At 39.7% G+C, this 12,522-nt stretch overlaps 1 protein-coding gene across 5 annotated transcripts in view; it reads left to right on the plus strand.

Annotated features, from left to right (window-relative positions):
* LOC148013204 (uncharacterized) overlaps positions 1 to 12,522 on the plus strand; it is a 70,071-nt gene that overhangs the window by 46,124 nt on the left and 11,425 nt on the right. For all 5 annotated transcript variants that reach the window (XM_087667970.1, XM_087667972.1, XM_087667969.1 and 2 more), the window contains one exon: positions 63 to 439. In XM_087667970.1, coding sequence (XP_087524096.1) covers positions 63 to 439 — 377 coding nt within the window. The remainder of the gene's footprint in view (positions 1 to 62; positions 440 to 12,522) is intronic.

The following is a 12,522-nucleotide window of genomic DNA, read 5'->3' on the forward strand; positions in this document are numbered from 1 at the left end:
TGTGCCTTTACAAGACTAAGTGTAAGACACTAACCTGAGCTTTGAATCTGATGTTTCAACAGGTTGATCGAAGATATCGACAATATTATCATCAAATGCAAATTATTGTGGGATCTTTTGAATCTGCAGCGGGTTTAGGTGCAGCTAGAACATACACTGCCCTTGCACTTCAAACAATCTCCAAGCATTTTCGATGTCTCAAAGATGCGATTCGTGGCCAGATTCGTGCCACCTGCAAATCTTTAGGTGAAGAAGATGCCTTGGGGCAAGGAAGGGGAGAGAGATCAAGATTACGCTTCATTGATCAGCAGTTGCGGCAGCAGCGCGCATTTCAGCAACTGGGGATGATGCAGCAGCCTGCATGGCGGCCACAGAGGGGTCTTCCTGAACGTTCGGTGTCCATCCTTAGAGCATGGCTCTTTGAACATTTTCTTCATCCGTAAGATTCTCTTCATTTTTTATGTTTACGTATGGTGGTTGTGTGAAATTGTGAATATGCTGTCATACAATTGTTTATTATATATTAAACTGTTTCAACTTTTATGACATGTGAAAGTGCTTGATTTGAGTCATGCCATATTGGGAATCTTGAGTTGGTGATGGGAAATACTAGAAATTTCATTTGGAATTTTCCTTAAGTTACCCTATGTAAAGTCAGAAAATATTGTGAATTGCTCTTGGGTTTTCATACTGTTGATGGTCTCAATGAGGCTGGCAATATCTTGAGTGCAATAATTACAAGGTTTTTGGAAAAGGGATATTACTTGTTGTGCACTCACAAGTATTGATGGCATGAACAACAAGCTTGTGATGGTTTTTGGAAAAGACCCAAGACATTATATTGTGTGCTATTTGCTCACCAGCCATGATGGGCCACAAACACAAGGATCGTGATGGTTATGCTACTTAATCATGTAACATGTAGGCTTCAGCCATTTGTCCTATGCAAGGCCAAGGGGTTACGATAGTTGACTACTTGGAAAATTACTGACAGAGAAGATTGACATGGGCTTATTCAGTGAGCCTTTTGCTATTGAAGGACTACTAGGAAGCATTGCAAATACATTCAAGTGGCTAGTTGGAAAACCATGATTGCGCACAAAACATAGTGACTCAATTGGGTTGCAATCAAGTGGCAAGTGGGAAGCCATGGTCAGGAAATCACTTTGCAAGGGGTAATGGTGCCACTACAGGCCTGAACTAAGTGACTTATATATGCCATCTACAGATGTTTGTGAGCCTTTTTCTCATTGGTTGCTTGTGAGTGCTGGATATATGAGGGACATTAGGAGCTCTATTGACTTTTGGGGTATTTAGAGCTTTGGACACTTATCCCCGCCAGCCACTTTGGGCCTACTTCATTTTCTGTGTTATAGGATGTGTTGCCTTATATCACCACTATATGTGGGCAAGTTTCTTCTATGCACTTCATACATAATTTCTCATGTATCTCAGCTTTTTCTATGCAACTTTGCTTTTTGCCCAATGTCCTTGTGCATTTTTGTCTTCCCTCAGGGCATGGTTTGGCTGGACATGATATCAAAGCCTCAAGTCAATATTTTGAAGGATTAGAGGATGACTTAGTTGAGGAGGAGTTGCACATGGATGTGTTTATGAAATAGGACGGTTAGGCCATCCCTAGTAGGAGTTGCAACATCCTCACTTGCGAGTGTTGAATACACAGCATAAACCCTGATTTGTTGCACAGGCTTCTTTCTTTAGAAGGTGAGAGAGAAAGTGTCACATTGGAAACGTTGTGGGCAAGCTGGGTCTAGTGAACCTTATTGTTATGAGTTCTTGTTGCAGACTTGAGTGGCAAACTGAAATTAAAGATTATATGGCAGGGAGAGAAAATTCTAATGACTGTATCATGTTTTTTTTTTTTTCGTGAAGATAATTGAATGAAGAAGTAAATATTTACATCAGACCATCAGGTCAGCAAAGAAAAAACAGACATAAATGAAAGTCTACCAAGACTCTAACACAGAAATATCACATAGAAAGGACAGCTGGTGTGGAGCGAACAATATCCAGCCGGGGAGGAGCAATTCCAGGAAGACCTATATCAGTTGACACCATAGAGGAGATCTGCCATAACACTAAACCACGAACATGGGCCACATGACCATGGATGCCCGATGCTGAACCAAAAATAAAGGCATTCCGAGTACGCCAAATATGCCACTTGGCTGTCCATCTAAGGAAATGGAAGAGGCAGGAATAATCTGAATGCAATGTAGACATAGAGGTCATCTTTCCCATAATCCACGAACGAGCTGATATCCGGTGGAGTCGCCGAGGACCACATGGAAAACATAACTCCAAAAAGTCTATTGAGCAATAGGGCAAGAGACAAAGAGATGAAGCAACGTCTCATCACATGTAGTGCAAAATATGTGACGACCAACAGAGATCTTGGGAGCACACAACACATCCCCAGTTGAAAGACCCCCAATAAGCAACCTCCACATGAACACTTTACCCTGATAAGGAACCTTAGACTTCCAGAGTTGGATGAATCTTTCCTGCCATTTTTTTTTGCTATCCCGAATATTGCATAATTTATTAGCCTTTCCAGTAACCTATCTCTTGGCCTCCACCATCTGATGATGTATTTGATTAACTGACATTTTCTCGAAATTATCAAGAAGCATAAACATCCAACCTCACTAGGGAGATGATGGTTGTAATGCAAGCAAAGGAGAGAACCTCAGAAGCCTATCTTGTATGGACAACCAAATGTCATGATATCCTCGAGGCACCCAAAAGTGCTGATGAATATGCCGGAAAGATTAAAGACGGGGCTGCCCAAGAATGACACCATCAAGGACTGTTTGCAATCCCAAATGAGCCATCGGATTAAACTTGTCTTGCTGCAAATCTTTATCAGGCCAATCCAACAACCTGGAGGTAGCTAGCACTTCTCCTTGTAGCGAATTCTCCTCCTTACGAAACTCAGGGGGGCGCCAAACTGCAAAACGTAACATCTCCTTCCAAGATGCAATTAAATGAGAAAGGAGAAAAGATTGGGAAACCTTAATAGGCCTTGTGGAATTAAGCACATGCCATCAAGAAGCATGAATAACTGTGCTACCATGAGAGATTCCAGTCCTTTCTATGAAAAATTTTACAATATCTGACCAGCGATGACTCTCTACACATAGTGCCTGCAAAAGAGCTAGTCTCAAAGTAGCCATATGCAAATTAACATCCAATAAAGCTGCCCCCCGCCCCATCCTTTTAGGAGTAGTCACATGCTACCACAAAATCCACACCTAGCTTAAACGATTCCCTTTCTTTTTCCATAACATGAATCGGATAGATTGAACCAGTTCCAAAAGAGATTTTCTAGTCCAAGGAAACAATGGCAAAAAAAAACGGAATCATACTGATCATGATGCATTGAGAAACTTTAATCTCACATGAAGAGGCTAACCTTGAGATTTCCAATACATGAAGTGATCATAAATATGGGATGACATCCAATCAAGCAAGGTACAGGAAACTACATCCACACCAATAGGATAACCCAAGTGTTTGGTTATATCTCCCTTAGAAATCACAACTCCATACCAATCCAAGGTCTGCAAATCATTCTCCGTACAAGAAAGCAGTGTAGATTTCTGAGCATTAATATGAAGTCCCGATGCCAAAAAGATTCCATGCAACCATTGCCCGATTAACATTAGTGCGATCAATCTTAAGGAACATAAAGGAATCATCAGCCAAAGATTGACCCAAAAGTTGAGCACCACTCGGAAGAGACAAACCAACAATCTCACCTTGATCGGACAACTTATCCAACAATGAGAGCATCGGGCGAGTAACTAAAGCAAATAGCAAAGGGTTGAGAGAACAACCATACCGAAGTGACTGAGACAAGGCAATTTCATTTGCGATCCCTCCATTAAGTGCAATATGAGCCACAACACCTTGACTAATGGTATCAACAAGAGAAATCATGCGAGGACCAAATCCCATGGTGGACATTAGCTGCCGCAAAAAAGACCAGCTAACATGATCAAATGCCTTTTCAAGATCAAGCTAAAGCATAACAACCTGGTGGCCTGAAGCTTTGGCATAATCAATCCCTGGTTGAATATTCAAAATGTTATGCATTATGTTCTGACCCTTAATGAAACCGTATTGATGTGGTACCTGGTATTAAGAAGAGTTTGTTTTTTGTTGGATAGCTAGACAGCAGGGGTTACTTCACTACTTTTGGTGGTGAAATGTGGAAGATACAGAAATGGTCTATGCTAGTCACTAGAGGTGGTAAAAAGGGAACTCTATATTTTATAATCTCTATTGCAAGACATTTCCTAGAAAGTTTGTTGCAGTTGCTGAAGTGCAGTCACACATGGAGTTATGGCACAAGCATCTTAGACACATGAGCCAAAAGGGTTTGCAGGCACTTTCTTCACTTGGAAAAGTTGATGTGAAAAACTCAAAAGCTTGACTTTTGTGATGACGGTGTTTTGGAAAAACATATAAAGAGTTCATACTCTCATGGAGCCTCTAGGAAGGCATGTATCTTGGATTTAGTCCATTCTAATGTATGCACTATGCCAATGAAAACTCAGTGGTTTTTGTTATTTTATGTCTTTTGTTGATGACCATTCTAGAAAGCTATGGATTTACTTGCTTAAGTAGAAAGCAAGGCATTGGACGCTTTTAAAAAAATTTATGCATTTGTGAGGATTTAAAATTAAAATGCATAAGAACAGACAACAGGGGAGAGTATGTATCTAAAGAATTCAATAAGTTTTGTGATGTCAATGGGATTAAACGAGAGCTTACAACTCCTTATAATCCATAATCTAATGGTGTGGCTGAGCGAATGAATCGCACATTATGTGAGAAGATTCGGTGCATGCTGTCCATAGCTAATCTCTCGCAATTGTTTTGGGGAGAGACTTAAAACCACAGTGCATATTTGCCACTGATCTCCACATTCGTGCACTTGAAAGTGGTATCCTTAAAGAGGTTTGGTTTAGCAAACCTACTTTATATGACCACTTGAGGGTCTTTTGTTGTGGATGCTATGTACATGTACCTGTTGATAGTAGAACCAAACTTGACATGAAATCCCATAGAGGCATCTTCATGGGTTATGGAGATGAAGGTGAAATGGGCTATAGAGTTTGGGTTCCAAGTATGAAAAATGTGCTACGCAGCCAAGATGTGGTATTTAATGAGTCAAAGCTGCTGAAAAAATGTCACCTCTAATGACTCAAACAAAAAGAAAGTGAAATTTCAGTATGATCAACTGCTTGAACAGCCATTAGCCACTGAAAATTCAGCTCCATTTGATGTTGGTTATGATAATCAGTGTATCCTCATTGAGCCATATGGAAATGGGCAGCAAAGGGATGCTGAAAACTAGTTTGGGCAACAAAATCAACATGCTGAAAATGAATTACAGCAAGCTGAAAATGTTTTACAGCAGCCACAACATGCAGTTCAACAGCCAAATAATGAGGTCATCAACATTCCTTTGGATGTGGATCCAGTGCCTGACAACATTGATCATTGGGTAAAGAAGGTCTACACATGTCAAAAGACCTATAGAAAGGTTTGATCCCTCTCTGGACTGCATTTTGCTCACAGATGAAGATGAGTCTCTTACATATAAAGAGGCATTATCATGTGAGTTAAAGAAAAAGTGGGAGTTAGCTATGTAGGGTGAAATGAAGTCATTGTATCAGAATGATACTTGGAATTTGGTTCCATTGCCCAAAGATAGTAAAGCTATTCTTAACAAATGGGTCTATAAAATCAAGTGTGTGGATGGCAAGCCAAAATACAAAGCCACGCTTGGGGCTAAGGGCTATACACAAAAAGAGGGAATTGGTTTTCAGGAAGTCTTTTCACCTGTTATCAAAATGACCACTCTTCGAGTATTGTTTACTATCGTAGCATCTATGGATCTTAAACTTGATCAGATGGATGTTAGAACTGCATTTCTGCACGGTGATTTAAAAGAAGAGTTGTACGTGAAACATCCAAAAGGCTTTGTTATGCCAGGAAAGGAGCACTTGGTGTGTAGGCTTAAGAGAAGCTTGTATGGTTTGAAAGTGGCTCCTAGGCAATGGTATAAAAAGTTTGATGCCTTCATGCTCTCACATGAATTTAAAAGGGACAATGCAGATCACTGCTTATATATCAAGAAGGCTGATGATGGAAGTCTCATTATACTTGTGCTTTATGTGGATGATATGCTTGTTGCTAGTAAGCATAAAAGCCAAGTTAATGCATTGAAAAAACAGTTGAATTTAGTCTTTTCCATGAAAGACTTGGGCACAACTAAACACATGTTGGGCATGCAGGTGACAAGAAATAGAGAGCAACGGCTCTTGTTTCTCTCACAAGAAGAGTACATCAGCAAAGTACTTGATCATTTTTCTATGGCAGATGCTAAGCCACTTGGTGTTTCTTTACCACCATGCCTTAAGCTTAGCAAAGCAGATTGCCCAAAAGATGATAAGGCAGCTAGCTCTATGAAGGGTGTTCCTTATGCTTTAGCTTGTGGTTCACTCATGTATGCTATGGTTGCCACTAGACTTGACATTGCTCATGCAGTGGGAGTTGTGAGCAGGTTTATGTCCGATCCTGGCAAAGCACATTGGGAAGCAATGAAATGCATCTTACAGTATCTTAAGGGCACACAAAGAAAATGTAATTACTATGGAAAGGGTATGTTAGATCTGCAAGGGTACTGTGATGCAGACATGGCAGGTGACTTGGATACTCAGAAGTCTACCAGCGGGTACATATTTACCTTGACTGGTGGGGTAGTTTCTTGGTACTTTAGATTGCAAAAGATAGTAGTACTGAAGCTTCAAAAGAAGTTGTTTGGCTTGGTCATTTGGTCAAGGATTTTGGGCTGCCCACCAAAACACCCAAAGTGCTGTATGCCTAGCTAAGAATGCCATGTTTCATGCACGGACCAAACATATCGATGTGTGGTATCATTCTATCAGATAGGTTCTAGATGATGGTCTAGTTACACTAACTAAGATCAAATCACAGGATAACCCTGTAGATGTTCTTACTAAAAGTCTTGCAAAGACTCAACATGAGCATTGCATTCAACTAGTGGGAGTTGATTAAAGGTTCGCTTAGAATTTTTAAGTGGGAGGTTGTTGGGTGTAAAGGCCTGTACGCTCTTCCGCATGTATATTACTTTACGCATGTGAATACACCCTTGCGGGTGTAAGTGGCTACACCCGATCAATGCGCATATTTTGATTGCTTCCTCTCGCACTCTTCATTCCCATTCCTTATTCTATGTTCCTATGTCCCAAAAAGGTGCAATGTGTTAGAGATTGGCTGCACCCACTACTATCACTTTTCTTCATGGATTTTCGGGTCTCTCTTTATTCTATCAGAGATTTGTCTGCTGTTATGTGACTATTGTAGCTCCTCTCATAGACAAGCTAAAGAAAGAAGCTTTCTTTTGGGATGCCATAGTTAATCATAGTTTTAATCAGTTAAAAGATTTGCTTACCTCAGTCCCTATCCTTGTTTGTCCTGACTTTTTCAAAGAGTTCACTATCTAGTGTAATGCTGGCGAATGTGTCATTAGAATAGTTTTATTGCAGGATCATCATATAATTTCCTGTGAGAGTCGCAAGCTAAATGATAAGAAGATGGCAATGAATGTTTATGACTAAGAAATATTGTCTATTCTTTATGCAATCAAGAAGTTGCATCATTATTTATATGGCAGTCGATTCAAGGTAAAAAGTGATTATAGGATTATTATATATTTCCTATCACAATAAAATCTCACTCTAAAGCAATGCAGATGGGTAGCTACATTACAAAATTATAACTTTGACATCACACATACAAGGGGCAAGAATAATATAATTACCGATTCCTTATCCAAGATGTGGACATGGAATGTTTCAGCCATCTTAGAACTTCATCAGTGATTGAGATCTAGGAGGCCTATCTTTCAAACTATGAATTCATCTCTATATTTTAGAAATTACAGCAAGGCATTATAGATTAGATCTTCCCAATTTAAGTTGAGAAATGGTATCATGGCAATATTGTCATTCCACATACTTTTCCATTTACACAAAAAATTATCTAGGAGAAACATTTCTCACCTACAGTTAGTCATTTTGGTGTGTTCAAAACTTACGATAGGATTGCTAAAAGTTTCCATTGGAAGGGCCGTTGGAAGGATGTAAAGATTCTCATCTCTAGTTGTATACCTTGCCAACAAAACAATGACAGCACATTGAAGCCAAGAGGTTTATTGTGGCCATTGCCTATCCTTGAAGGTAAATGGATGCATATTACTATGGATTTTATCACTAGTTTACTTGTGTCAAAGAAGGGATGGAAGAACATTTATGTGGTAGTGGATAGACTCACCAAGGCAGCCCACTTTATTCCCACAAAAGTTCAATATAGAGTGTCTCAAGTAGCTAGTCAATTCATGGAGCATGTTTTCAAGTTACATGGATTATTGTAAATTATAGTGTATGACAAAGATGCCCAATTTATGAGCAACTTTTGGCAAGCGATATTCAACTCCATAGATATCAATTACCTCTCTCTATACCCTACCATCCTCTAACAAATGGCCAGAAAGAGAGGGTTAATAAGTGGTTGGAAACTTACTTGAGACACTTCTATTATGATATACAAAATGTATGGGATTCATGATTGCATTTGGCTGAGTTTGCTTATAATAACTCCACTCATTCCAGCATAGGAGTTTTCTCTTTCGAGGCTTTGTATGGCTACAAAGTATCGCTTCCCACAATCATTTTCAGTGACAAGATAGACCCTTGGAGCAAGATAGAATTGGATCGCATGCAAGCTCTCCTACAACAATAAAAGTGAATCTAAAGGAAGCCTAGGATCAAATGAAGCTTTATGTTGATGAGAAAAGATGGAATCTAGAGTTCCAAGTAGGGGATTTAGTACTTTTGAAAGTGCTCAAGTTTTGTTATGCCACTCTCAAAGATTGTTCTAGTACTTAATTGGCTTATAGATTTTATGGTCCCTATAGAATTTTGAAAAGAGTGAGTGACTTAGCATATCAATTGGCACTTCTCTCATCCACTAGGATTCACAACGTCTTCCATGTGAGTTAGTTGAAGCCTTTTATTGGATCTACTATGGATTATGTAGAGAAGCTTCCACCCATGGATGAGGAGGGCATCATTCAATATGTGCGTGAGGATGTCATTGGCGAGCAAGACAAGAATCTCAGATTAAGAACGATCAAGGAATATTTGAGTAAATGGCGAGGATTACCTTGGAAGGAGCTTCTTAGAGACCAGCATCGATTATAGAGGAGTTCCCTCATCTCAAGGAAGCAATCTTGGGTGAAGATTAGTCATTTATGGCCTTGTTCTAGCTTAGTTAGACTGCTGATAGCTCTTTGTTTTAAATCAGATTTTACTCTGTATTATACACAGCAGACAACAACCTATATGGGCTGAAAGTATTTGGAAAGAGCTTTGTTTTTACGTCTAGCATGCCTTGATCGGAGCTTTTTAAAAAAAGTTCTTTCATATTTACTACAGCAGGGTACTGCAATAGAGAGCATGCTGTTGCATGTCTATAGTTCTCATTTGGCCAAAGATTCATTATCAAGTTTCGGATTTTCTTATTCTCCACTTATGTATATACAATGTACTTGATCATAGCTCCTTTATTCTTTCCAAATTCTTGGAATATTTATTAATTTATTTTTTGTAATGATTGAAACAAAGTAGTACTCTATTTTGCTCTATTCACATACTTTGTAACGAGTTCCGATTTTATGTTCGGGGACAAAAACATTTGGGGATAGAATGTAAAAGACTGGAAATAATAACGTCGGAAAATACAAGCTACACTGGCTGGTATTTAAGGTATAAGAGACACTTATTTTTCACCATTCAATTAATACAAAAGTTTCTTCCTCTTATATCTCCTTTCTCTCAGCTTTCATGGTTTCCTTCTCTCTCTTCCTATTTTTCTCTCTCTATTTCTAGTCTTTCTCTCTCCTTTTCTAAACTCTTTCTTTGTTCTATACTCATTTTCTCTCTCTCCTACAGTCATCTCTCTTCTCTTTCTCTCTTCTATCTCACTCCATCACATTCTTTGAGTATGCAGCTTCCTATCCCCCAATAGGCATGTCCTTTGGCAGCCCTCCATTCCCTTGTTTTATCTTTCTATAGAGACTTTCATTGTGACAAATCATCAATGCAAATAGGATCATTTGGATTAGGAGGACTTGCAAGGCCTTGAGGACGTATGCAAAGACCATCGAGATTGCAAGGATTGTTTGTGAAGATCATCATGATTGTGAGGATCAAAAGGATCGATGTGAAGACCAATGTGATTAAAATACAAATTGTGATATGAATTGATTGGCCTCCTGTCATCATCCTCTTTCCCCTTCTATCTTTGAGATATATGTTCTTATCTCACTCTTGTGGCATTTTGAGTGCAAATGTTTGTCCTTTCCAACCTTCCCTTCAATTAGAAGTTGAATGGGATCAATTACGCTCTTTGGTTCCGCAAAGTTGATGAGTGCAAATGCTTGTCCTTTCCAACCTTCCCTTCAATTAGAAGTTGAATGGGATCAATTACGTTCTTTGGTTTCGCAAAGTTGATGAGTCCATCCTCAACTTCTGCAAATTTTGGGAGAGTGTGACAATCCCTCTCCCTTGACCTTTTTTGGATCCTCGTTCAAGTGCTTTTGTAGTTTCGATAGCTCTTTGGAATCATTTTAGCTCCCATGCCTACTCTCTCTTCATGAAATATAATGACTTTACCTAATTGGAGGACATAGCTATGACACTCTTGTTACATCTCCCTATCAATATAATATCATATAATGGTACGTACTCATTAGGCTTGCATTCCATGTGTATATAGTACAGTACGTTTCATACTATACGATACCGTACGGTTTGCATCCGTTCGAACTATAAAAAAAAAAGACCATTTAAAATGTCAGTTGGTGCATTTTTTTGAAATTTCACTTCTTTTTTTTGGGATGTTACACTTTCACACTCCTCCCACTTTCATACTTCATCTTCTCTTCTCCCTCATTTGGGTCCTTATAAAAGGATAGCCCTTGTGAAGAAGATACCCTAACATAGAAACACAAATAACACCGTACAACAAAGCACAAACTGATAGAAGAACATAGTTAGGGTTAGGGTAACTCAGAGATAATGAACACAGAGAATGAATGAAATGATATGACTATTGAATATACCATGCTCATGCAGCAAACACACTATGCAGTGAATGAATACTGTATCTTGAACTCCTATATCTCAAGGATCAGGACAAGGGGTAATGAGCCACAAAGTGTATCATACTCCAAACGGATCCCGAATCACTACAAGCCAGCCTTCGGATGTCGAACACCAGCAAATGCAGCCAAGGAGGGCTAGATTTGATGCAAACGACAGTGTAGAAGAGAGAAATACTAAAAACGTAGGTGAGGAGAGAGAAAATGGTGAACGCAACTGAGAGGAGAGAGAAAATAGTGAATGCAGGCCGGGAGGAGAGAGAAAACAGCAAATGTAGATTGTACGAGAGAGAAAACGGCAGCCACAGGCTGAGGAGATGATGGCACACGGTAGGTTATACGACAGTTGGATGACGGATAGCAGCAGTTGCCTGGCTGGAAACAACAACAAACTAATGACGGAGGGCTGGAAACATGCGCCAGATAAGTGAAGACTGCAGTGGACAGCTTGGATGGCAATGTCCTCCTCAAACGGGGTGTGGGCAGCAAGCAAAAAACACCTGAAACCTGCAAAAATAAGATTAGGGTTGAATGGAGGGCAACATATCTATTTATAGAAAGTTTGGGCCGTCCTAAGTGGGTTGTGCTTATGGGATACAAACACTCTCTAGCAACGCATTTCTTTTTAAATAAACAAGGTTTCTTCCTTAATTAAGCATGTTTTGGGGCTGCTTAAGTGAAGCTAATGCATTTTTAGCTCAACACCCCCTCTTAGGCCCAACAACGGTGTCACGAGAAGGAGGTCAGTCAAGCCCCTCTTTTTTTCCCTTTATCTTTTACCCCAAGGCATCCCACCCCAAAGCAGCCACAACATCGGACAAAGGGTGCACGTCGGCTTCCTAGTGGTCTATTAAGACTATAGAGGCAATGGTTATCTTAGCAAGGGAGTCCAAGTGATCACCTCAGAGAGGCTAGGGCATTGGACAAAGGGCTCACGTCGGTTGCCCAGTGGCCTACCAAGTCCTGTAAAGGCAGATGGAGTCAGCTATGGATTTTATTTTTATTTTTTTGGGCTTTGTAGTTTTGATAGATTTAGCATTAAGTGAGGGTTTCAAATGAGTTTTCATTCTAATGAGTATCCGTGCCCCAAATGAGAGAGTGAGAAGGGATGGTTGGATCCAAGATCTTTACAAAACAAGTAAATTATCTCTACCATTACTAGGTGTCGATGAAGAAGGAGAATGACCAAGGTGTGGATAATAGAAATATAGCAAAGATGTGATGCAAGCAAGACAAGCAAA

Source organism: Lygodium microphyllum, chromosome 26 (genome assembly GCF_053477565.2).
Source record: "Lygodium microphyllum isolate KBCC chromosome 26, Lygodium_microphyllum_v1.1.10, whole genome shotgun sequence".
Classification (NCBI taxonomy): domain Eukaryota; kingdom Viridiplantae; phylum Streptophyta; class Polypodiopsida; order Schizaeales; family Lygodiaceae; genus Lygodium; species Lygodium microphyllum.